This window comes from Octodon degus, unplaced genomic scaffold (assembly GCF_000260255.1).
Source record: "Octodon degus isolate 3935 unplaced genomic scaffold, OctDeg1.0 scaffold00164, whole genome shotgun sequence".
In the NCBI taxonomy this organism is placed as follows: Eukaryota; Metazoa; Chordata; class Mammalia; order Rodentia; family Octodontidae; genus Octodon; species Octodon degus.
The window spans coordinates 4,849,351-4,875,916 of NW_004524740.1; the positions used below are offsets into that span (position 1 = coordinate 4,849,351).

The window sequence follows — 26,566 nt, forward strand, 5'->3', positions numbered from 1 at the left end:
TTGAACCGCGGTCCCTGATGCTTTTGCCAAGCTTGTTCTAAGCAGGTGCTTTAGACCACTGAGCCATCTCTCCAGCCCCAGTGGTGAGTACTTCAAACAATAAAAAAAAGCAAGCAGGATAAAAGGAAGATAAGAATGAGATAGGGATGAGTTCTGTCTTAGATAAGGTAACCCAAGACATCTTCTTTTATAGCATTTGATCAGAAACCTGAAGGTGAAGCTCGGGGAGCATATCATGAGGTTTGAGGGAAAAAAAAAAAGCAAGCAAGCCAGTGTGAAGAAGCAAAAACCAGGAGACAAAGAATGACAGAAAATAAAATTAATGGTAGAAAACTGGGCACAGTGGTATATGCCTGCAAGCCAAGATACTTAGCAGTATCTAAGGCAGGAAGACTGGTTCCAGGCTAGCATGGGCAACTGAGCAAGACCCTATCTCAAAAGTCAAACAAAATGGGCTGCATGAAGTAGTTCAGTGCTACGTAGGGCACTTGCCTAGACTGAGGCCCTGGGCTCAATTCCCAGTACTGGAAAAAAATAAATCCAAGGTAGCAATGAGCATACAGATTTTGTTTCTAAAGAACAATGCTTTCTACAAAGAGAAAAAGTTCAAGTTTAGAGTGTAAGCCAAATAATGGAAATGATAGTTTCAAGTATTTCAGCCTTTTTTTTTTAGTGATGATGTTGGGGATTGACTTAAGGCCTTGCATGTGCTAGGTCAGCACTCCACTACTGAGTTCACAACTCTATCCCTCATAGGTATTTTAAATGAGAAGCTATGTTCTAACAATCTCTGTATTTCTTGTGACTACCACACAATTGGTACCCTAGTTTTCAAGGTTTAGTTCAGAGAAGTATTTTCCTTAGGATACAGTTTACACATAATACCAAATGTAATACAGCTACCAACTGCAAAATTAAGGGTTTTTTTGTAAATTTTTTTTTTTTTTTTTTTTGCGGAACCGAGGATTGAACTCAGGCCCTTGTGCTTGCCAGGGAAGTGCTTATTCCACTGAGCCATCTCTCTGGCCCCCTGCAAAATTAAGTTTAATGGCAAGTGATCAGAAGCATTCTAGCTATGTATCATACATAGGAATGACTAAATGGTTTATGTTTATTCTCATTAGCAGGGTAAAGCTAATATACCAACATTTTAGTACATACAGTGCCACCTCTGACTAGTTAAAACATAAGATGCAAGGTTCACCTGTAATTACAATTCTTTCAAAGAATAAAGAACAACTTAAAAATAACCTTGCCTGATACGTAGGCTGACCTCACCTTATTTCCAAGGCCCATCCACACACTTATTAATAATGGTTATCAGATTATCACTGAAACATCTAAACGTACACAAGGTACTTGATAAACATGGTGTATGGTTGACTAGCTAGGCATATACTGAACGAACAGTAAACAGAATGGACACTTGTAATAAAACAGTGTGAAAACAGGTCTAACTGGCTCAAGGGCTCATAATCTATACCTACTCCCTTACTATAGCAGGCTTGCAACACAAACATGAAGGAAGAATCCTCATCTAATTAGATCCCATGGACTAGTAACCTGAGGTGAGACCACTCTGTTACTATACCAAGGATATTTTCTCGAAGCTTAAGAATGCCATAATTAAATGGTAATAGTTGATTTCCTTTTAATATAAATAACTCAAATATTGTTTAGACAATTAAATTCCTGTACTGTTAAAAATAACAATATGCAGGCCGGGGAGATGGCTCAGTGGAATAAGTGCTTCCCTGGCAAGCGCAAGGGCCTGAGTTCAATCCCCGGTTCCGCCAAAAAAAAGATAACAATATGCAATGTATTAACCAATTACTCTATTATTTTGTTTTGAATTTTCCTTTAAAAACTGAACAATTTTTAATACAAATAACTCAAACATTAATACTCAAGACTAAGGAAATTAAAATTGAAGCACAAAAGCTGAGCGCTTGATTTTTAAAAAGGGGAAATGATGTAAGAATCTGCTAGTAATTTAAAAAGAAAACAGTAACGATACTCAAAACAGGAAGTAAAATCACAAAGAGATGTGATGTACACACCAGCCAAGCATAAAACATCGGATCCTTCTCATGTGAGGGACTTTTTGGACACCAGTTTGGGTTAAAATATCATACTTGCCAGGTGGTCGAGAAAATTCATCAAAGACATCATAATACTATCAGATTATACTTCTAGGGAAGTTGTATATTTTAATCCAAAATATGGGGCAATTTGAGCACCTAGGGAACTTATGAAAATAAATCCCTGTAAAGGTTTAGCTAATTTCAAAACGATATCAGCCAATGACAGTTTAGTAGTAAGAAAAGACTGCTTTTCTTTCTGTCTGCTCTCCTCTCCCTCCCCCAACCCCTCATAATTTTTAAGTATAGATCTCACTATGTAGCCCATGCTGAACTCAAATCCACCATGATCTTTCTGTCTCAGCCTGAGTGCAATTTCAGGTGTGCACTACCACACCCAGTTGTTTTTCTTTTGAGACAGGGTCTCATTCTGTAGCCCAGGCTGGTCTCAAACTCAGTGATCCCTCTGCCTTAGGCTCCCAAGAGCTTAACAAATGCCCACCATGCCCACTGTAAGTCTGTTTTTCATATAATAAACATCTATCTTTGTCTGGCACCTAAAATTTGTCCAGAAGACAAAAAATACTTCAGAACTTTATACAAATTCTCTGAAATAATTTCACACACATACACACACACATATATTTGACAGTGGTTAGGTGTTAACCTGAGTACTTGATGATCTTACCAGTCTTTTATAGAAAGTTTAAAACTGTATTTTCCCTTCAAAGTAACTGGCTGATAGGACAATAAAGCTAAAAGCTAAAAGTTACAAATTACTGAAAACTATCCTTACACATGTCCTGAAGAGCTCACAGACTAAGCTATTAATCTAACACAGGGTGTTTTTATTTCTCTATAACTGAATTCATGTCTAACAAAGCTGAGCATTCCTAGTTTTGTTATTTCTTTTATGAATTACCTGTAATTAATATTTTATTTCTAGTATCAGGCAGACATGATGACAGTAATGAACTATATCTTTTTCACAACAGATCTCTTGGTTCCTACCATGGAGCTTTCTCAAAATGATACCAAAGCTATGTATGATGGTAACATGTCTGTAATCCCAGCACTCTGGAAGGCCAACTCGGGCAACTTAGCAAGAGCCTGCTTCAGTCACTCAATCAATCCATCAGGCTTGGGATGCAGCTCAGTGCAAAGGCCCTGGGTTCAATCCCCAGCACTCTATCTCCTCCCTGCCCACACACACACACACACACACACACACACACACACAGAGTAAAGGGAATGAAAAATGATTAAGATATAGGTACATCTTTCCCAAAACAAATGTAATTATTATGTATCACAAACATATACTAATAAACATAAAAATAAGTTTAAAAATATCAAAGGCAAGCTGGCTAAAATATTGAAAAGAAATTTAAATGAGATCCTAAAATGACATTGAGAACTAAATACCATTTCAAAATTTTCTCAAAAAATGAAAAAAGGAAAATTTTCTTTTTTTTTTGGAAAATTTTCTTTTGAGATAGTTGTTTATTTCTTTTTAAACAGATGGTCATTCTTAAGTATTACTTATTAATTTCCTTCCCTATTTCAAAGGAAACCACAGAGTACTAAGCTTAGAAGAAATAACCCAATACACAATTTAAGAATACTAAGAATTTTACATTTAAGGGGGAACAAGTACTTTATTTAAAAGTATGACTGAAGAAGTCCCACAGAACTGCTGATCTTTCAGAAAACTCACCACTCAAAAATACTTACCTTGAGAAAATTCTTGACTCGTTCAGGATCATAGCAGTTGCTTTCTCTGCAGATTCTTTCTACTTCTTTGATCTGCCCAGTCTTACAAGCTGCCTGAATGTATTTAAAGTGCACATCTGGGTCTTGACTGAAATTAACGATGGATCCCAGAAAATAAAAGAGACCTTAAAAAACAAATACATGAAATTAAGCTTAGAGGCATTTTAGAGAAAAACAAAATAAAAAAAATACATAAGCAATTATACAAAATATTTTCAAAATGGGTTGTTGAAAATGCACAGGAAAAATACTAAATGAACCAGTACTCAGTTCAATAAAACGGATTTTCACTTTAATCCATACAAAACATCCAGTGTTCTTTGGCAGGGAGTGTACTAGGAATTGCACTCAGAACCTCACACTTGCCAGGCAGGTGCTGGTACCAATGAGCTAAATCCCTGGCCCCTCCAATGTTAGTAGTTTAGAAACAGAGGCAGCTATGCAGTATCAAAGCTATTACATTATATTACACATGAAAAATTTTATATTACATTCCATATGCTAGGTATTTTTCCACAATGACTTTAACAGAAAAAGTCACCTGAAGAACTAAATTTTAAATATTTATTTGAATGATTTTAAATAGCTGCATGTGACTAGTTAGTGGCTACTAAACTAGACAGTAAATTTAGTGCATAGTTAACATATGCACTGAGGAAACTGATATACTCTCTTACTCCATCTGGAACATTAATACTGCAAAGAAAGGAACAAAGGTTAACTGGAGGACCAGAATTTAGCTAGTAAATGAGCCCAACAGTGGCTCTCCATGGCAGTGGTCACATCAGCACTCTACAATAGTGGTTATCATCAAGCATAATTTTCTTCCCTGGATTTAGCAACATCTGAAGAAAATTTTGGTTGTTATTACTGGTAGAACTGATAGCACTGGCATCCAAAGAGTAGAAATTAGGGATACTGCTAAATATCCCATATATACAGAATAATCACATACAACAAAGAATTACCTAGCTGCAAATACCTACAGTAGTAAGGCTGAGAAACTGCTGTGTAGTAATAAGTCATAAAATGTCCTTACATGCTATTTAAAAAGACATAATCATAAAATATTATATCTAATCATTACTATTTTCAATTTATATAACTGGAACAAAATAATATACATCTTAACATTCTACCTTTAATTCATTCATAAAATATCCAATTATATGGTCTTAAACACTACATATTGCCATCATTTGGTGTAAAGGGGCCTGGACATTTATTAATGAAACATAAAATATTTCAAGCTTGGAAAAAAACACAATTTCCAATAGTCTGACCATAAATGTACTTTTCTGGGCATCTTAAGTAATTTTTAAAAACTCCCAATTACCTTCAAAGCTCTTGAAAGATTCAAAGAGTTCAATAAGAGATTGAGTTGACAGCTGTTCATGGTACTTGGATGCCACCTGAACACAGATCTGCAGATTCTGACGAATGTTAGCAGACAGCATGGCTCTGAGACATTCTAGGGAGTCCTCGACTGACAAGGATCCAAAGTAATTCACTAACCACTAGAGGACAAGATAAATGAATTAAATGAAATAACATTGAACTTCAGAATGGTGGCATAAAATTACTATAATCTTGGGCCAGTGATATAGCTCAGCGGCACAGCACCTGCCTGGCAAGTGCAAGGATCTGAGTTTAACTGACAGTACAAAAAAAAAAAAAAAAAAGTACATGTATTATATTTTATATATATGATATATACACACACAATCATTTAATAACAAACACATTTTCAATGTACTAATTAATCACAAGGCAAGGAACAAAATACCTCAGGGTTAAGAAGATGTGTATGCACAACTGCACGCTTTATATCATATAAATCAGTGAAGTGTTCTAATGCACGCTGCAGTAGGCCAGCCTTTTCACACAGCTGAGCAATATGAGCACGATCATAATGCGTGAACATCTGATTCCCTAGAATGGCATCTGCAACCTATAAAAACCAGAAACATGGTCAGTTCATTTTGCCACCTCACTTATATTAGCAATTCAACTTACAAAATATGTTAAGATTCAACAGAGAATTGAAAAAGGAAATAAAAACACAAAGTAAAAATAGATATATTTTCTTGACTAAGTTGTAGGCAACTTTTGAGTGATAATCTATGAATAACTACTAAAATGGTTGTTGGAAACTTGCCTAAAAAGTATTTAAAACACATACTTGGGGTGCATGCATAAGGTTCATCTCAAGCAACCGCGTCTGTAAAGGACCCTCAGATGGGCGATTATTCTTCAGAGCATCAAGCAGGAATGCAGTACATTGTTGGATAAGGTTGTATTCCATAAAGACATCCACAATCTGCAAAAACATGTATGCATAATACATATTTTACATACAACTGACAATATCTCTATGAAATTAACCATGATTTCTTTACATAGAAAAAAATTCTGGGGCTGGGAAGATAGCTCAGTAGAATAAGTGCTTGCCTGGCAAGCACCAAATCCAGTCCTGAGTTCAATCCCTGGTACCAGGAAAAAAAAAAAAAAAGAAAGAAAGACAACACGCCAGATTTAAAGATTATTGGACAATACAACGTTCCACTTTAAAAATAAACTTTGTCCTCTGGAAAACTCAATCATTTTTATTTTAGGGAAGGGTCTACAGGGTGTTCAGGGTCTCACTATTAGATTGGATTTGTAGTGATCTGCCTGTTTACAGCCTCCCAAGAGCTGAGATTACAGGCGCATGCCACCATGCCCAGTCTCAATTGCTATCTCAGTGTGCCCCAGGGACAGGGCCGGCACATCAGACCCGGGGATCAAACCCCCAGCCTCTGCTGAGATAACTGTCTGGCACTAAAAGCTCAATTATTTTTGTATATAGAAAAAATAACTGCAAAGATGTTGGGATATTACATAATAGCAGAATACAATTAAACTGATACATCTAAAATCTTTAGAAATTCTAAAAGCACAGAAGTGATGCCCAATATGAAGAACAATCAACTAATGCTATATAAACCTCTCCTCCCTCACTGGGGAAGTGCTATTTCCTCATTCACATGTGTAAGATGGAGTCTGTGTTTTACACTTGTACACAGAAGACATTACACTGTCCACTGCTGTCAAACTTGCTCTTTTGCTAAGATATCTGAGGTTGTCTGGGTAGAAGTGAGACATTACCTCTACTTTCCATAAACTGGAAGTTTATAAGTCTACAAAGTTGATTAAAGTCAGATTCTTCCCACTCTTCATCTCGATGAACTACAGAATGTTACCTGTGTGATATCAGCAAGAGGCTCTTCATCCTGAACTAACATTTGGGCAAACTGCTGTCCCTGATCTGGGCTGATACGCATCACATTTCTCAGCAGAAAGATCCAGTCTGGAGTATATCCAACCTATAAATGGACAAAGACTTAAACACTGCCACCAAGTTTTGGTTTTATACAACTTAAATGCTTTTCCCACAATAAAATCTTAATAAAGAACTACCACTGAAAGCATAAATGCATGCATAATTTAAGATGCTCAATTAGATTTTGGTTTGAGATGACATTTCAATAAAGAGCTCAACTTTTTTATGACTGGTTTATCCATTTTCAATGAATGACTTCAAAAATTTTGTTCTTAAATTCTAGTAAGCCACGCAAGATAGCTTACATTCTAATAAGCCATGCAACTGTGTCTATTTTTTAGCAAGTTCAAATTCTATTTGAAAGCCAACACAGAATTTTAATACTTTTCCAAGTAATTCAAAATTTAAGAAAATTCACTATTCAATTAATAGTATAGGCTAATTTCTCTCTGAATATTTTAATAAATTATGTTAAGAATTTATTTCATTACACTCACTTTTTTAGCATATAAGACAATCTTCTGTACTTGACCTGTTTCTGCAAAGCACTGAATGACTTTATTTGGAACATTAGCCCTCAAGTACACACTAAGTGCTAATGTAGGATCCACAGATTTCACAAGATCACCCAGTTCTTCGGAACATTCCAGCTGGGCAAAGGAAAAAAAGAGATTGGTTAGTGGCTTATGAGTTGCCTTAAAAATCAGCAGTTGAAACTATTTCTCTATAAATAGTAACATAGTAGATACAATATCCCCAAATACATAAGTATGCAGGGATTATAGTTGGCCAAGACTTTTGCTACGGTATTCACAACGTCTCAGTAGAATTCTTCATATATCTTACTTAAAAAAGATAGAAAAGCCCCTTAAGCCTTCACAACTTTAGATAACACCAACCACCTCGTTAGGAATGTATTTCCAGTGACTAAAAATATTTTGGTGTCACACTTATGTGGTTCCAAATTATTAAAAGTAATAAATTATTTTGTTATTGTTGGGAGTGCTGGGGACTAAACGTAAGACTTTTTGCATGCTAGACAAATGTAATGACAAATGGAAATGTAACATTGAAGGAACAAATGACACTTACCATAAGGACCATCATTTAAATCTAAAGACTTTGAAGGAAATAAGCTTTACTCTCTTGACTTTAGAATTTAAGGTTGTAAGGCACAATCCTCTAATTTCATAACAAACAGGTAAGAACTGTAGAATTTTTAGGTAGTACACAAGCAGACAGCAACCTGCCTTAGGCAGCTGTTCAATTTGGTCAGCTTCCTAAGAGTTCGGCTTTACACTGTTAAAGCTGATGTTCTAGTTTTCATGGCAACATCAGGGACTACCCTAATAATTCAGGGCTCAAAGTGGGAAATTCTATCAGCCTCTATATCGTAACTGAACATGCTAAGGAAGAGTTGATCAGTGTTCCTCTTACCACAAATGAATACCATGTGTCTGGTTTTTTTTTTTTTTTGCAGAATCAGGGATTGAACTCAGGACCTTGCATTTGCCAGGCAAGTGCTTATTCTACTGAGCCATCTCCCCAGCCCCTCCCCCATGTGTCTGTTTGCAAAAAATGATAATACCCAAAAGCTGTCATCCTGTTACACAGGTCAACTCAGTTACCTCTGCTGTTCCCATCCTCCCTTATCTTAAACAATCAGGACAGACCTCAAATACTCGCTAGTGTAGCTAGTAACTATTCTTCAGCAGACTCATGTCCAAGCATCTCAACCCTGAAGTACTATCCTCCAGCATCCTAAAAGGACTGTCACAAGCTAGGTTAAGAAACAAGGACTTAGAATTAGTAATGTAAAAATACTACCCGCAAAACAAAAACCACTACTAACATACAGTAATATTAAAGGTATAGTAACATTAAATTATTTGGTACTTAATGAGTATATTCCTTCCCCGTTTTTGTGGAGACAGGGTCTTGCTATGTAGTGCAGACTGGCCTTGAACTCACAGCAATACTCCTGCCTCAGCCTCCTGAGTATTAGGATTACAATTGTGCATCATCATATCCAACTCAATGAGTATTTTGAACAGCGTTATCTCATTTTCTGATAATGACAAAAGACATGCAACTCAAGACTAAATATTGTGCAAAAAGGCTTTTCATTTGCAGAATGCCTTAGGAATAATAAAACAAAGTTGTTTAACCTTGTTTGTTGTCTCACAAATAAATAACACTGGGTCAGCCAGATAGTTCAGTGGATTAAAGTGCCTGCTTAGGCAGACACAGGGACCAGGGTTTGATTCCTGGCCTGCCCTGCTGGCGTCACCCCCAGGGTGCATTGAGAGGGCCTCTTTGAGACTGGGCATAGCGACGTGCACCTGTAATCCCAGTGCTTGGGAGGCAGAAAAACAGGAAGGATCACTACAAGTCCAATCTGTGTAGTGAGACCCTGTACTAAATACATTAAAAAATAATAACATTTATTGCTTAAGTCTTCTGAAGTCACTATTCCAAAAAATGTGTAGAAAATGTGCACCGTGTAGAAAAAATTAAGCACTAAGCAAATACAAAAGACACAGAGAATTACAGTGCAGAAAGCTGGCTAATACATACTTTTTGAATTCCTATTTAAAACCAAGTTAAAATTGTTTTTCACAGAATTAACATTCTATGAGATCACTCAAATAGTATTACACTGCTAAGTAGATAGCATTCATGTCTTGTTAACATATGAATGCTCTCTCACTTTATGTATACATTCCTTATACATCCAAACATGTTGACTGGCAACAGACATCAAAATTTTATGACAGTCTGCTCCTAAAAGATGGTATTTCTACTGCTGGAACTACTGTACATATCAAGTGTGGGATGTGGGAGATAACATATCTTATGTTCAAATGAATGTCACATACACTGAAAAATATGACTGTGTACTGAAGTAATCACACTAAATTTTTCCTAAATGAAGGATAGTAACCCCATTCCAGCTAATTAGTTTTAACTACCAAGCAAGAATACTGGATTTTCGGGGCTGGTGAGATGGTTCAGTAGTCTACAGCACCTATTTAGAACAAGCTCAGCAAAGCACAGAGACTGCGGTTCAATCCCCCAGCACCACATGCCAGCCAGCCCCGCCCCCTGGTGGGCTGAGCTGGCCACACACACACACACACACACACACACATAAATAAAATTAAAAAAAAAAAAGAATATAAAGTGGAAAAAAAAAAAAAGAATACTGGATTTTGCTTAAAAACATAAATATCGATGATCTCACATCAACAGCCATAAAAATAAATATATTTTCAAAAGTCAAGGCAATAAACATACATTTTAAGGACTTTATGTTCTAGTTTTATTTCTACAATAAATAAATAACAGAAAGAAGCTATTTTGGTCCCACTTAATTAATTTTAACTTGCTAATGTAGTCCTTAATTCAATCAAAGCAAAATTACATCAATAAAGATGAACATACTTTATCTTCTTTCAGCCATTTCTCCAAAAGCTGTTTCCGCCCTTGCTGAAGAACAGGTCTACACAGCTCTAAGGATTCATATTTGTTCAACTGGCCTTGATCCAAAAGGATTCCAAAGTACTGAAGGAGAGGCGAAGTCTGACCCGGCTGAGCTGGGACACTCTGGAACCTACGGATCGTGTCTGGAGTGCGAAGAATTCCCTTTAAGAAAAAGCAATTTTAAGAACTCCTCAGAGGTGAACTAAAACCCTATGGATTTCTAAAATCAAGGTGAAAAGCATTAGTTGACATAACCAAGTTTCAAATCTTTACTACTTATTATAGATTTAATCAATTCTTTTATACTCTGGTTTAACTTTATAAATTATTCGGATTAAAAAAAGCATCAACTATAACCCTAATGTATAAAAGCATAAATACAATCATGAAATACAGTAATTCCCCAACTTATGAGTTCTGTTTTAGGAGAATGTTTGTAAGTCAGATTCATACCTAAGTCTGGCCAAGTGACCCACAAGTACCTCTGACACAAATACATAATATAAAGCATGAAAAAACTAAACACTACACACACACACACAAAAAGAATGAGTGATGTCTATGATCTTTTCTCCCTGGTCAAATCTGTCAATTCTTTTTACTTTTGTTTCCATGGTTATTGTTCTGAGCCTCTTTGCAGTGCCATCTACATTGCCATGGCTTTTCCCCTTGCTTCTGGACATCCTGGGCTCTGGCCAAGAACTGTACCAATGTCCATTATTGCACTGCACAGCAAGCACGCAGCAGCACAATTGTGACAGTGTCCAGCAGACAGGTGAGCTATTTCCTTGATTGTTCATAATGTGAAGTCTTTTTGTATCTGAGAAATCTCACAACTTGAATTCTTTTTTTTTTTTCAACAGCAAGAAAATTTATTAGGGAAAAAGCAATGGAGAATAGGAATAGTTCCTGAGAGAGGGGAGGGGCCCCAAATGGACTGCCCTTAAATGTTTCAAAGTCAAGGATTTACTGTAGTTACAGCTAGTTATTAAAACAAATTCACATTCATTTTTGTTTTGATACAGGCTCTATATAGTTCAGGGTGACCTTGAACTCAAGTGATCCTCCTGCCTCAGCATCCTGAATGCTGGAATTACAGGTGTGGCTCCCTATGCTTGGCTAAATTCACATTACGTACAAATTTTATTACATTTGTCACATACATAAAGTGCTAGTCTAACAAACCAACAGAAAGGTGGGTGGGAATAAATTCAGCCCAACTTCTGATACCTTTACCTACCAAAAATTGCACAGGATCTGCTTTCATATCCAATGTTTTGGAAATAAGTAGCTAGCATTTATTAGGTCAAATAACAAATCTATGTAAACCATAGTTTGCTAGATCTATATATCCTTATAAAACTCTTAAGTTTTAAATTGATAAATCTAGAGGCACTGACAGTAAGTGTCATATTTTACAGAGGAAAATGTAATCTGAAAGTGGTTTATTTCTATGAACAAAGTCAATTTGTCCTCTGGCCATAACAGAAATAGAGAACAGTAACATTAATCCAAGGATGGTGATGTTATTTTCAAAACCTTTACCTTTGGTGCATTAGCAGCCACCTTTGCAGCCTCTGAGTAATTTCCTTGGGCAAAAAGAGCATTAAATTTTCGAGCAAACAGTTCTTCAGCACCAGCTAAATTGTTACGTACAGCCATTCTCAGAGCCAAATCAGGATTTTGTAGCACATTGGTGATGTATGGAATTATGTTTTCTTCTTCCACACACACTGACAAAACCTGTGATTTAATGATTAAATATCTGTAAGAGCAAATTACTACTAGACCACAATGATAAATGGATTTTGGCAACTGCTTTCATCCTGTCATGCTATATAAATTTAAAAAAATTTTAAAAGATGAAAGAGAAAATAAAAAAACAAACAAACTAGGTAAGAAAGGATTTAGGCAATTTAAAAACAAGGCATTTGGGATTGCTAAAATATGGCCATTCTTACTTCACAATGTCCAAACTCTAATTGCTTTGATAGAGTTTGTGTTGTTCAAACAGGGTCTTTACTACATAGCCCACGATGGTTTCAAACTCACAGTGATCCTCTTGCCTCAGCTGAGTCTCAAGTGCTGGGATTATAGGTCTGTGCCACCATGCCAAGCATCATTTGTTCCCTCTTTATTTGGTTAACGTGAAAGGTTAAAGCTCCATTTAAATGAGCTCTAAAAGTCAATCTACATTTTCTGTACATCCATGCAGAAGACAATGTTCATAACCTACAGAAAATCACTAAATAAATTGTGAATCTAGGACCCTACCTAGAAGAAAATTAAAAGTACATTTCTCTTAGTTTTATGATTTAGCAATAATTTCTTAGCTACTTTATTACATTTACATGCCTACAAGTCAGATTATATATTCACAATGGAAGGACAGAATTATGTAATCCTCAAGTACCTAACATAAGGCAAGATGCTTAATAACTGCAACACAGGTAAATAGTACAGTGGTACCTTGGTTTACAAAGTGAATTTGTTTTACAACATGAGGGAAGCTGAGTGGGGAAAACGGCTGTTTGTGCTGGAGTGAGGAAGATGGTTATGGTCGTGTTTCTTGTATAATGCAGAATTTTGTGAGCAGTAACAAAATTTTACCCAATGGTTGTTTGCAAACCAAATAAAAGCACTGGTGAACCAAGGTATCACTGTAATTTCTAACTGCTTCTGGTTAGAGAACAGTTACATTCAATTCTTCTTAAAATTCAATGCCACATAATGATATTCCGCTTGCCCCAGCGCTGCACTGCTATCAGCTACTCTAGAGAGGGACACCTCTTACCCACCTGAGCACCAATCCCTGAAGTGCAGCTTCTTATATACGTAGTTCATAAACTACTTATTTCCTCTAGCAGCACTCCTCAAGCTACTGTGACTGCTTCCCAGTCACAATTCCACATGAGCAAAGAAAGATATTTTTGTTCAACTATATCAGTGACAACACACAATGCTCAGCACAAAAGGCACATGCCTAGTATTTGTTGAATTAATGAAATTGGGAAATTTCTGCCCAAAGAGCCATAAGGAAGATATCTGAGACTTCAATAAACCAAATAGATGGACATTAGTCTGCTGTATCTGCTCTGCTATACTTTCTAGTGCATGTTCTATAGGGTCTTGCTCAGTTGCTCAGACTAGCCTAGAACTTGTGATCCTAATGACAGCCTCTCAAAGAGCTGAGATTATGGGCAGCTGTACTGTGTCTGGCAGCAGCTACTGAATTTTTAAACTGCTTTTGTGTCAGACACTGATGATACAAAAACACTTTTAAAAAGGTATGTATGCCCCTCACCTAATAAAGAACAATGATAAGAGTTATAGAAGCAATTTTAATTCTGTATTAGTGTTATGTAAAGAGCCATGTACATTACAGAAACATAAAAAGCAGAGGCATCTAATAAGATCTGGAGCCGAGGAGGGGGATGGACAGGTATGGAAAGACTCCTTTTCCCTAAAGAAAGTGTCCATATAGATACTATGTCTCAAGAACTAATTATATAAGGGGCCAGGGAGATGGCTCAGTGGAATAAGTGCTTGCCTGGCAAGCGCAAGGGCCTGAATTCAATCCCCAGTTCCGCAAAGAAAAAAGAGTTAACTATATAAAGGAGGAAAAACACTGATGTACTTCCTTTGCATTGAGAAAAAAATGATCTGTGTGATATTGTTAGTGCAAGACTAACAATAGTACTCAAGCTTTAAGTGTTTAGCCATTTTCAGAAATATATTTATTGAGGGAAAGAAAGCTCCTGTCTGAGAGAGGGACAGGAGGGGGGCCTGAGTAGGTTATCCCCGTATTTTTTATATTTTATTTTTTATTAATTCTATTGAGAAATAGCAATGAGAGGTTTCCAAATCGAATAGGACAGTTTCAATAATTAATACATTGCATACTGTTGTTTTTCCAGTGGTTATTCATAGTACAAGGTGCAGACATGATATCCTGTCCAAACACTATTAGTACAAATCTTTCTTTTCAATCAGGCAGAATTTTTGTTACATTAAAATACTAAGAAAATATAAGGGAGGGGCTGGCGAGATGGCTCAGTGGTCTAAAGCACCTACTTGGAACAAGCTTGGCAGAGCACAAGGACCACGGTTCAATCCCCCAGCACCACATGCCAGCCAGCCCCGCCCCCTGGTGGGCTGAGCTGGCCACACACACACACACACACACACACACACTAAATAAATAAATAAATAAATGTTTAAAAAAAAAAAAAGAAAAGAAAATATAAGGGAAAACAAAACAAAACTTGCTACATTGTATGAAGAAGGTTGTCAAACACCACAAATTTAGAAGACACACTATTTTTCTATCCAAGTAACGTTCCAGGAACCTCACAATATATACCAAAACCCATCATCACCTTCTAGCAGTATTTAGTAATAAGGCATTAGAAAAATGGACTTAGGTAAAATTTTTATCTCAGAGATATATAAAGAAAATCCCTATAAAAGCTATCATGTGACTCTGTCAATGTGACCCTAACAGTTTCTTTCCAAGGAAACTTAACTTTTTTTGACAATAAGGATTTGTAATCCTAGATTGCTACATGCCAAATGTAGCAATCTATCTATTTCTGAGACAGGATCAAAGAGACTGTGTATTTATACACATTAGTGTTCTTAGTTATGTATTATTTTCTTTTTAAGAATGAGGTGTATGGGGCCAGGGAGATGTCTCAGTGGACCTGTGCTTGCCTGGCAATGTTGGTATAGTGAGGCATATTAATAAATCTATTATCTCATAGTTTTTTAAACAAAAGCAGCTAAAAATTTAATTTAGAAATCCTTAATGCAATTTTTATTAACTTTAGTCATGTTGCATATGAGATCTCTATAAACCCGTAAATCTTACATGCCTGGTATTTTGGATCTTTTAATCTGTATCTTGGGTTTCTCTCCCCAACTATGTATTATTTTTTAATAGCCAATGACACATTTTCAAATAAAGGTAATGATAACATATTACTTTATTTAACAAGTTTCAAGATATCCTTACTTGTCCTTTTCTGTTTACTCCAATTATTCCAGCTGTGGCTTCATGAGGTGCAGTAACAAAAATTGTTTCTCCACTAATTCTGTTCATATAGATGCAGGTACCAGTCTCAAGATCATAGAGGTGGATATAACCATATTTAGTGATCAAGAACACCACGTCATGCTTTTCACTGATCTGCATGAAGAAAATCAACACTTCAGAAGATAGTAACTCTACAAACAAAATATACAGTCAAATTCCATTTTAAAGATGTAAATTCTAGGACTTTAGCAAGAGTGTTGTTGTTTTATTTTTGTTTGTTTTTTGTTTTTTCTACAAAAGTTAACATTTAGGGGCTGGAGAGATGGCTCAGTGGTCTAAAGCACCTACTTGAAACAAGCTTGGCAAAGCACAGGGACCGCGGTTCAATCCCCCAGCACCACATGCCAGCCAGCCCCGCCCCCTGGTGGGCTGAGCTGGCCACACACACACACACACACACACACACAATAAATAAATGTAATAAATAAAAATAAATAATTAAAAAAAAAGTTAACATTTAAGGTTGCCTTCATTTTTACAGTACATTTAAATATGAACTATCCCTGCACAGAAGGGTATAAATACAATCTATAAAAGACAAGAGTTTTGTAACTTCTTATAAAACACGAGAGAGTATTCTTTTATAGTTTCATTTTAGAATAATTCCTAAGTACCACTTACATTATATCACTATAAACAATGTTAGAATTAATTTAAGAGAGTTTGGAAAAAAAAAAGTTTGTTTAATGCCCACTTATTTTGCTTAAAATACCTGCATTGCAACTGGAAAGTCATTTTGTGCCTCTGGAGGAAAGAAAACATCCACTGCCTTCTTTGGAAAGGGCTGGTTCCCTGTAGGTGGTGTGCCAACTTCAATAATATGTAACTGTTCAAAAGAAAATCAAATTCACAGAAATTGAGATCTCTTAGCAGCTGGTCATACATCTTCATTTGAAGCACCAAGTTGAAAACCACCCAATGTCCTATAATAGGTGAACTGTTTGGTACATCCATACCATGGGATATTCAATAAAAAGGATATGGCTATCATGCCAAGTGGGAGAAAAGAGCCAATCTCAGAATATCACAGACTGTATCATTCCCTTTATGTAACATTCTTGGAAATAACAAGATTGTAGAGGAAGATAGTAACTTGGTGGTTTCCAGGGGCTGGGGATAGTGGAAGAGAGGCAGAATGGGTATGTTATGGATTGTGTCTAGTGGTCCCCCAAAAGCCTCATGCAGTCATTGGGACAGGCTTCTAGAATTGTGATTAATTCATGATCCAATGCAGTGATTCACCCATCCTGAGATGGGTAATCTGCATATGATGTGGGGAAGGGATAGAGGCTTGCTAGTGGCCGCTCCTCCCATTTTCCGCCTGCATGAACTGCTGCCTTCTGCCATATGTCACTCTGTCTTGGAGCCAGCTAAATATGAACTGAAACCTGTGAGCTAAATAAACTTTTCCTTCCTTAATTTTGGGTGTTGGGTATTTTGTCCCAGCAATGACAGAAAAGTTACTGAGACAGGGTGTGCCTCTAAAGTCATGTGGGAAATCTTTGTGGTGATGGAATAGTTATATATCTTGAATTTACTCCTGACAGACTCATGCAAATGTACTAATACCTATTCCTGATTTTTCTACTATACTTCAGCAATGTATAATGTAACCAGTGGGATAAACTAAGAGGGTACATACTATCTTTGCAGCTTTGAGTCTATTATTATTTCAAAATAAACATCTTTTGAGTATTTGAAACACTTCAAATATTCTACTTGAAATAAGGTGCACAGAATAAACCGACAAAGATGTTTTTTCATGATGTGTGTGTGTGTGTGCGTGCACGTGCGTGCGCGCTGGGGGGAGCCAGGAACCAAATCAGGACTTTTCACTTACCAGGCAGGTACTGTATCACTGAGCTTTTAATTGTACTATAATTTAAGATTTAACTAAGGTCATTAAATTCCTCTTTGAGTATGCATTCTAACACAACAAGTACACAGACCTAAGCTTCACATATCCACAAAAATATTTTCATTCAAAATGTCTGACATTGCCCATCAGCCAGGTAAAAGAAGTAAATAATATCAAGGAAAGGGTATTAAAGGCTTTTCTTAGTCATGTTATGAATATATCCATTACAAATTTGATTTCTAAGATAAACATCACATGATAATAAGCTGTTATCTTTTTTTAGGATACTAGCCATTCTGAAAAACTAGGGATAACCATGGGGGCACACATCTATAATCCCAGCTTTCAGGAGGCTGGAACAAGAGGTTCACAAGTTTGAGATCAGGTGGACAAATTAGCAACACCTGGTCTTAAAAAAAAAAGACTAAAAAGGGACCAGGAAAGTAACTCAGTGGTAGATCATTTCCCTAGCAGGCCCAAGGTCTTGGGTTTAATTTCTTAGTAAAAGTTTTTAAAATTAAAAACAAGGAAAACAGAAATCTTTATTCAAAAGCCATGACAGATTATAAAATAGCACATGTATTAAATAGCCTCATATCAAAAGCAAAAGTCTCATCAAATAATCTCAAGAACCTATAAACAGGTTTTCAGATACTATCAAAATGGATTTTTCACAAAATGTAGCAGTCCCCTTAAGGATTAACATCCAATTTCTAAAACTCAGGTATCTTTTGTCAAAAGTCAGTCAGTTTAGATCTGAATGGTGCTATCTTAGTAACAATTAGAGGCTGTTATGATTCCTCCTTGGTTCAAAGGTTGTTAGGAAAAATTATACTTCTATGTGTATTGTGCCTACTCTGCTAAAAAGTTACAGATGGTATTTTAAGCAATCTCTCACTTCTTTTGTTGTTTTATTTTGTGGTACTAGGCACCCCATACTCCACCTCTTTTTTGAGACGGGGTCTCTTAAGTCACTAAACTGCCCAGGCTGGGCTCAAATTTGCTCCTGCCTAAGCCTATTAGACTGCACCACCATGCTTGGTTTATCTTAATTCTTTATAATTTTACTTATCAGGTAAACAATAAATGTATTCCGATTTACGTGGAATCTAAACTCTTGACTGGGGAGCAGAAAAAAAGGGTAATTTGTATAAATTTTGATGACAAGTAGAATCAGCCTTCCTTTTTTTTTCTTGAGACAGCGTCTAGCTATGTTCTTCAGGCTGGCCTTAAACTCACTACGTAGCCCAGGCTGGCCTTGAACTCAGAGGAATCCTCCTGCCTCGGTGGGCCTCCCAAGTTCTGGGATAGTAGGTATGTTCCACCACACCTGGCTAGTCTTCCATTTTAGAAGCACCAAATACTTGTTTTCCATCTTTCTCAGAGATAAGTGTGTGATCTTATATACACTAGATTTCAAACAGGGAGTTCAAAAATAGTAAGAATTTTATTTTGGGGCTGGTGAGACAGCTCAGCAGATGAAGTGCCTTCTTAGGCAAACACAAGGACCAGGTTTCAATTTCTGGCACCACATGCCGTGCCAGCTCCGCTGAAACCAGGTGTGGTGGTACACACCTGTAGTCCCAACTCTAGGGAGGCTAAAAACAGAAGGATCACTAGGAGTCCGAGCTGCAGAATGAAGCCCTGTACTAAATATATAAATAATAAATTTTTTTTTCCTTCTTTTTTTTTTTTTTTTTTTTTTTTTTTTTTTTTTAAAAAGAACTTTACTTTGATAGTAGAAACAGCAGGGAGACTGGGTGTCCTGGCACCCAGCAGTGTAGGCATAGCAACGCAGAGCCCTCAGAATTTTGTGGCACATTTCATTAGGCTAGAGCTCTAGCTACTGCCCATTTTCTCTTACTTGTTCACATTGTCCAGGCGCGGTTACATAGCTATAATACTTATGGTCAAGGATCCAATATCTTCTCACTAAATTTTTAATGCTTTAGTCAGCCAATCTTGTTTCTACTCTCTACACATAAAGAACTTTAACATCAAAGTACTTTAGTTGTCCAAGTGATTCCAATTTATAGCCCTGGCTGAGAATATCTAACTTAAGGCAATGTTACTTAAACCACGGCCCGTATCTCTTCTGTACAAAGTCACTTAAGAGTATTTAAAAATGCTAGTTATAGGCACCACTTACCAAGTCAGACCCTCTAGAGTAATGACACACATATGATTTATTTTCACCAGCTCTAATGAGTCAGTGCAGACTAATGTAAAATATCACCAACCTCATACCTTTCATGAAGGCAATCAAAATGAAGAATAGAAGTTGGATATGGCAGAACATGCCTATGATCCCAGTACTCTGGGAGGCTGAAGCAGGAAGATCACTTGTTTAAATCCAGATTGGGGGCTGGTGAGATGGCTCAGTGGTCTAAAGCACCTATTCAGAACAAGCTTAGCAAAGCACAGGGACTGCGGTTCAATCCCCCAGCACCACATGCCAGCCAGCCCCGCCCCCTGGTGGGCTGAGCTGGCCACACACACACACACACACACAATTAAATAAAAATAAATAAATAAATCCAGATTGGGTAATTTAGCAAAATGTTGTCTCAAAATAACAAAGGGCTAGAAATATAGCTAGTGTGAGGACCCTATTGGTTTCTCAGTATAGGAAAAAAAAAGACTAAAAAAATCCTACTTTAAAAAAAAAAAAACCTACTTAAAGGATACAAATAATTGATAGAAAAAAATCAGTGAAGAAAATTATTCATTTAGATAGGTACCACTAGATGCACAATTTGAATACATTTGGTAACACAAGTCACCACAAATCTAAGTATTAAAAAATAAGAAAGAGAACTATTTTGAATTTTGATTTTAAAAAATACTATGGTAGCAAACAGATAAAGACTCACTAAAATAGGGCTGGGAGAAATAATTACTGAAGCCCAAACTTACCTTTCCTCCAGCTTGACCCCGTACTGCAAAACAAAACAATGTTGATTCTTCTGCATTTCCTTCCATCTTAAACTGTGCAAAGCTGGCCGCATGTCCTTCAATGGGCTGAGACACTTTTCTATCTACAGAATATAGTTGCATAGCTCCCACCACACGATTTTGCTACAAATAAAGAAAATAATGCCTGAGTATCCAATAAATCAAAAATTTCTAGATTCATCAACTACTGAAATAACTTCAGAAATTTTGTAGTTCTGCTAATTTCTCAGTGTAGATTTGATATAGCTTACTACAAAATTCAGCTCTAAACATTATTACTATTATTTTTTTCTGTATGTAGGACACGGCCTATAGGGTCTCACTATGTAGATCAGACTTGTAGTGATTCTCCTGTTTTCAGCCTCCCAAGTAAAGCGATTACAGGCATGTGCCACCATGCCCAGTCTCAATCACTGTCTCAGCGCACCCTGCAGACGGGGCCAGAACAACATGCCCAGAATCAAACCCTGGCTGCTGTACTCTGCCTAAGTAGGCACTTTAGTCTGCTGAGCTATCACGCTGGCCCTAAACATCATTTTGTTAAAGCTTAACATGAATGTCTAAAATATGCCCCATATATAATCTTCTCTTCACATTATCTTAATGAAGACATAAAAGTATGTATTTGTTCAGAAGGAATATATATCCATCCCATAATAAATTATTTTTTTTTTTGCGGAACTGAGGATTGAACTCAGGCCCTTGCGCTTGCCAGGGAAGCGCTTATTCCACTGAGCCATCTCCCTGGCCCCTACCTATAATAAATTGAGTTAGATCAGAACTTAATTCCTACTCAGTCTACAAAAAGGAGCTAAAAACAACTGATAGAGTACTCTGAAACTTAGCAGGGTAAAGTGGTGCATGCCTGTAATCCCAGCACTAGTGAGGCAGAGGCAGGATTATCACAGCAAGCTCGAGACCAGCCTGGACTGCACAGTGAGACACTCAAACAACAATAACAACAAGAAAAAGAGTACTCTGAAATTTTCTGTCAGTTTAAAGCTATTAAGTCAGTAACATTTATTTCTTCTTTCTATTTTGTGTATTTGGTACAGGGTCTCACTATGCAGCTCGGACTCATAGTGATCCTCCTGTTTCAGCCTCCCCACTACTGGGATTATATGAGTATGCCACCACGCCGAGTTTTGGTGACTGGCACAGTGCACCTTGGGTGGGATCGGCATGGCATGCAGTGCCAGGTATCGAACCCACGGTCCTGCACTTGCCAGGCAGGCGCTTAGACCGCTGAGCTATCTCCCAGGCCCAGTAACCTTTATTTCTAAAAAATAAAAGGAAAACTCTTCTAAATTAAGTCAAATTCAACACGATTCAGTATATAACATACTTCAAAATACATTGTAATATGGACAATATAGTTCTCTAGATCTCTTCTCTTATCAAAAACAAGAAAAATAAAAATAAAATAAAAAAATAAAAAAAACAAGAAAAATGTTACCTGTGCAGATATGCCAGTTAGAAGTAGCCACTTCTGCTTTGCATCTGTACGATAATTGATAATCTGGCATCCTGCAAGGCTAGAATGGCGATCAAACATTTTCACTGGCTGGGACTCTCCTTCCATACTCCAATGATAAACTGCATTATCCGTAACAAGAGCAACCGTATTCAAAGAGATCCATTTCCAAAAGGTGACGTCGTCAGTCATGGTATGGGCCTTCATTTTACTTTTCATTTCAATGTTAAATATCTGAAGAGTTTTCCCAGCTAAACACAGAATTAAAGATTATGAATCATTAAACAGGTAATGTTCAGAATGAATTAATATTCAGACTAGCTCTGTAACTTCCAAACTAAACAGGTCTGTAATAAGGCTGAGCCCAACTACTGAAGTCAAACTGATGGAACAACAGCCATTTGAGATGATAATGGCAACTAAGTCATGTACATCTACATTTTAAGCAAAAACTTTGACTCCTAATTAACATAATTAAACAAAAAAGTATGATTTCCACAATATTCCAAACCCCAACTGAAAGTCATAAAGAACAACTTCTTAAAATGATGGAAAGTCAACTAGTAATTTTCATACTTGTAACTAAGTATGTTTGCTTTACACATAAACTAGGGTAATTGCAGATACACAGGACAAGGTAAATCTAATAAAAGCACAAGGAGAAAAACATCTACTTGTAAAATTGTAGTCATCTCTCATCCAATTAACTCTTGCAGAGATTGCTTTTCAAAAAGAGGATTTACTTCAACTCTTCTTTGTTCCCATAAGAAAAGTGCATGCTACATTTAATGGGTTAAAGATACAAAGGGAAGGTAGAGGTGCTGGAGGAAAGGAGGGAGAAACAAGAGGACAGTTTTAGATGCTGTTAATATATTGGAGGTAAGAACAAAGTTCAAGCTTCATCCAGTTAAGACATCAAGCATTTAGTAAAAGGAGGATGAAATTTGCCTTGAGTGTTAAAAGTCCACTGAGTCAGATGCAAGGGCTTATACTTGTAATGTGACTCCACCAGAGCCCCAAAGTGGTCTGATTAAAGTACCAGAGGTCAAAGCCCACAATAATCACTGGGCTATAGAGATCAGTCTTTAGAGACTAAGGAAATTCCACTCCTGAGCCACAGAGAATCTGGCTCCTGAAGGACAAAAATCATAAGAGAGTGGGGGATGAGGAGGTTGGAAAGAGACAAAGCATAACAGCTTGTACCACAACTCTTCTTACCACATGTGCAAAAATTTCTATAAGACAAAGTACGTTATTCCCATCCCACACAGTCAATAAACCACAATCAGACTTGAAAAGTTGTGTGAGTTATAGTCCTGTTTATAAAAAGAAGCCATGGGGCTTAAAACTGGCTTCAGAAGCACTATTCTCTAATGACTCGTTTTTCTTGGCTGCCTTTCCCAACCCTCAGATTACATCTATTCTTTTACAGATGAAAGGAGTTGAGTTCGAGTATGTGTAAATGGATGGTTTGGGGAAGGAGGAAAGAGATGACAGTTTAACTCCATAGTGCAGACACACAGACATAAAGCTATGACACTATTCTACAGTGCTCTGGAAATCTTTTTGACTTATTCTTTTTATGGAACAGGACAATAACTAATACAATCTAATGTAAGATAACTCACCATCTGCACACATAAGAAAGCATTAAGAAATGTAATAAGATAATAATAACATTACAAATAGAAAAGAATTAGAACAAAATTAAAATGATGGCCTTTTAATAAAAAGGTGTGAGATCTCAGTACATGAGCTTAAAATCTTTAAAGAAGTTGAAGAAGGCTTAAAACATTTAAGTATAATATATATATATATATTTAAAAAAAAAAAAAAGAAGCAAAATGCTTGTTGTCACAGCACATCTGGTCCCAGGTGCAAACTATGCAATCTTCTCATATAATACTGATTTCAGCCTGAGCTCTGTGCCAGAGGCTGCCTCCTCTGAACACATTTGTCTTCACCTCCACTTCTCACATGTGTTCACTCTCCATCCACTTAGCATAAGCATTCCTAATCCAGAAGTCCAGAATGCTCCAAAACCTGAAAATCCGAGTACCATCATATGCAAAGTTTTGGATTTTGAGGCATTTCTGATTTTGGATTTTCAGATTAGGGATGTGCAACAAGTAAAGCCTATACATACAAATATTCCAAAATTCTAAAAGCTCTGGGATAATTCTGGTTCCAATTTTGGGTAAGGGATATTTAACTTATTATTACTAAACACAAACTTTAAATCATGTAAAGAAGTCTGGTTAAAGAGCACAGCTCCTATAGAAATACCCACAAAGTTATTAAGAAATTAAAGGAATGAAATTAGAGCTAAGGGAAAAAAAGAAAAGTAGAGCTCAGTATAGCCTTAACTTTACAGGTCTACTTAAATAAACTTACTCAATACACAAAAACAACAACAACAAAAACTAAAGCTCTAATAATTCTACTTGTACAAAATATACATACAAAAAGTTTAAAGGAAAAAAACCCATAATCTTTTATACCTTTTAATGCAATTACTTTGCTGGCTGGATTCATGATGGCGCTGTCTGCTGAAATTGGTCTTCGAATGGGATTACTTGGATCATTCATATCAATGATTACCACCTGGGCCTGCTCTCCTACTTTTTCTCTAATGCAGATGAATTTGTCTGATTCCATAGTCAGGGTACTGAAGCCAATGTTTGCTGGGTTAATACCCAGGTTTTGGAGCTGCAAAAACATTAACAAACCATGTTAACAAGTAGGTTGGAAAACACATTGTTATATTAATCCTCTTAGTCATTAATGAAAGGTAAATGGTGATTTCATTACACTGATTAAAATGAGGCCACTAATAGATAATAAATGGTCCTTCTTGTGTTATTATAACCTCAAGCTTACAATAAAATGTAGAACAGAGATGGAGTTAAAGAAAAGAACAACAAGCGAGATTATAAACATGCCTGCAATCGCAGCATTTAGGAGGCTGGGGCAGGAAGGACTGCTATGAGTGTGAGGATAGTGTGGGCTACAGTGAGATACTGTCTAAAAAATAAAAAAGCAATACCTATCCTCTCTTACTCCCTTTACTATTTAGCAGTTACATAAATTAGACTTCACAAATCCGTATATTAAATTACAGTATAAAAAAGGGAGAGAAAAATTTAAAATGCAGTATAGTTACTGATGGAACACAAACTAGTGAGAGCAGACTATTAAAGTTACAATACTTCAAAAAGCACTGAAAAACAAAGGTATGTGAGACAGGCCTTATCTAAGAAGCCTCATGCTAAGGTAATGTCTTTAAGGGAGCTAAGACTAGAATTCTCTACAGCTAAGCAAAGTGTCTAAGGGAACTAGAGCAACTTTCATAGTATTTAAATTAGACTAGAAGAGGTCTGAGGAGAAAATTAAGGCAACAGAGATAAACAAAGGCTAGACTGACAAGTTAAATGTACTTCACTAAGACTCCTGAATTTATTCTATGGGAGATAATTATAGATTAAAAAAAAAAAAATCACCTCCCATCCGAACACACACAGTAAAACAAGTACTCTTAACACCTCAAGCCTTTCTGCGATGGGGTTTCAATAAACTGACCAGTCTGGCCTTGAACTTGTAATCCTCCAAAATTATTTCAGCCTTCCACACTGGGTGTTCATAGGTGGGTGCCACTGCACCTGGTCCATCTTAGGGAATTGGGTTTACTTTGTATACTCAAAAGATACTGGGGCCAGGGAGATAGCTCAGCAGTTTAAGTGCCTGCCTGGCAAGTGCAATCACCCTGGTTCAATTCCCAGAACTGTATGCCATAATGGCCCATGTGCCATGCCAGCCTTGAAGTTGGCATGGGGGCATACACCTTCAAAACCAGCACTGGGGAGGCTGAGACAGCAGGATCACTTTGAATCTGAGCTGAGTACTGAGACCCTGTATCAAATTTTAAAAAAAAGTTAAAAAGAAAATTTAAAAAAACAACATACTCAAGTATTTATCTGCTAAACAAGTAGACCTAAAGATGACTGGCCTTTGGAAACCACCAAATACATAAAAACTTGTAAAAGTCACTCATTACTGGAAGAGCTCTCTACCAGAGTGGGCAACTAGTAGTACTCTGAATGAGTGAATGTGGTATGACAGATGACATCCCATTGAAAAGAGGCTACTTGCAGGCTGTATTTTATTTTACTAGCCCTGGTCAAACTAATTTTCCTTCCTTTCTTCTATGAATAATAAATTCTCAAGGCCCAAAATACAAGGGAAAAAGAAAAGACTCAAAGTAAAAAAATAAAAGTATTTCTCCTCCTCTTGGCCCCCAGCTATATGGTTTCCTTCCCCAATGCCTCTGGGCTTGCTGAGCCAAGTTAATGCTACTAGTGCTTAAAAAGAACCAGACCATGGTTACTCAGTGTGGTAATCTTGGTACTCTGGGAGGCTGTGGTAGAAGAAAGCAAGTTCAAGCCTAGAGAGAACTTGTTCAAGCAATGTAAGAGAGCTTGTCTTCAAATAAGGGGTTGGCCTGGGGCGGTGGCTGTAGCTCAGTGAG

At 36.8% G+C, this 26,566-nt stretch overlaps 1 protein-coding gene across 2 annotated transcripts in view; it reads right to left on the reverse strand.

Annotated features, from left to right (window-relative positions):
- The window catches only part of Cltc (clathrin heavy chain), a 70,480-nt gene that overhangs the window by 23,166 nt on the left and 20,748 nt on the right, over positions 1-26,566 (reverse strand). For both annotated transcript variants that reach the window (XM_004643036.2, XM_023703126.1), the window contains exons 2-14: positions 24,543-24,750; positions 22,024-22,292; positions 20,529-20,690; positions 16,467-16,580; positions 15,674-15,847; positions 12,205-12,402; positions 10,621-10,821; positions 7,674-7,826; positions 7,097-7,219; positions 6,037-6,174; positions 5,641-5,805; positions 5,191-5,371; positions 3,816-3,979 (exon numbers count right to left, since the gene is read on the reverse strand). In XM_004643036.2, the coding sequence (XP_004643093.1) occupies positions 3,816-3,979; positions 5,191-5,371; positions 5,641-5,805; positions 6,037-6,174; positions 7,097-7,219; positions 7,674-7,826; positions 10,621-10,821; positions 12,205-12,402; positions 15,674-15,847; positions 16,467-16,580; positions 20,529-20,690; positions 22,024-22,292; positions 24,543-24,750 (2,250 nt within the window). The remainder of the gene's footprint in view (positions 1-3,815; positions 3,980-5,190; positions 5,372-5,640; positions 5,806-6,036; positions 6,175-7,096; positions 7,220-7,673; positions 7,827-10,620; positions 10,822-12,204; positions 12,403-15,673; positions 15,848-16,466; positions 16,581-20,528; positions 20,691-22,023; positions 22,293-24,542; positions 24,751-26,566) is intronic.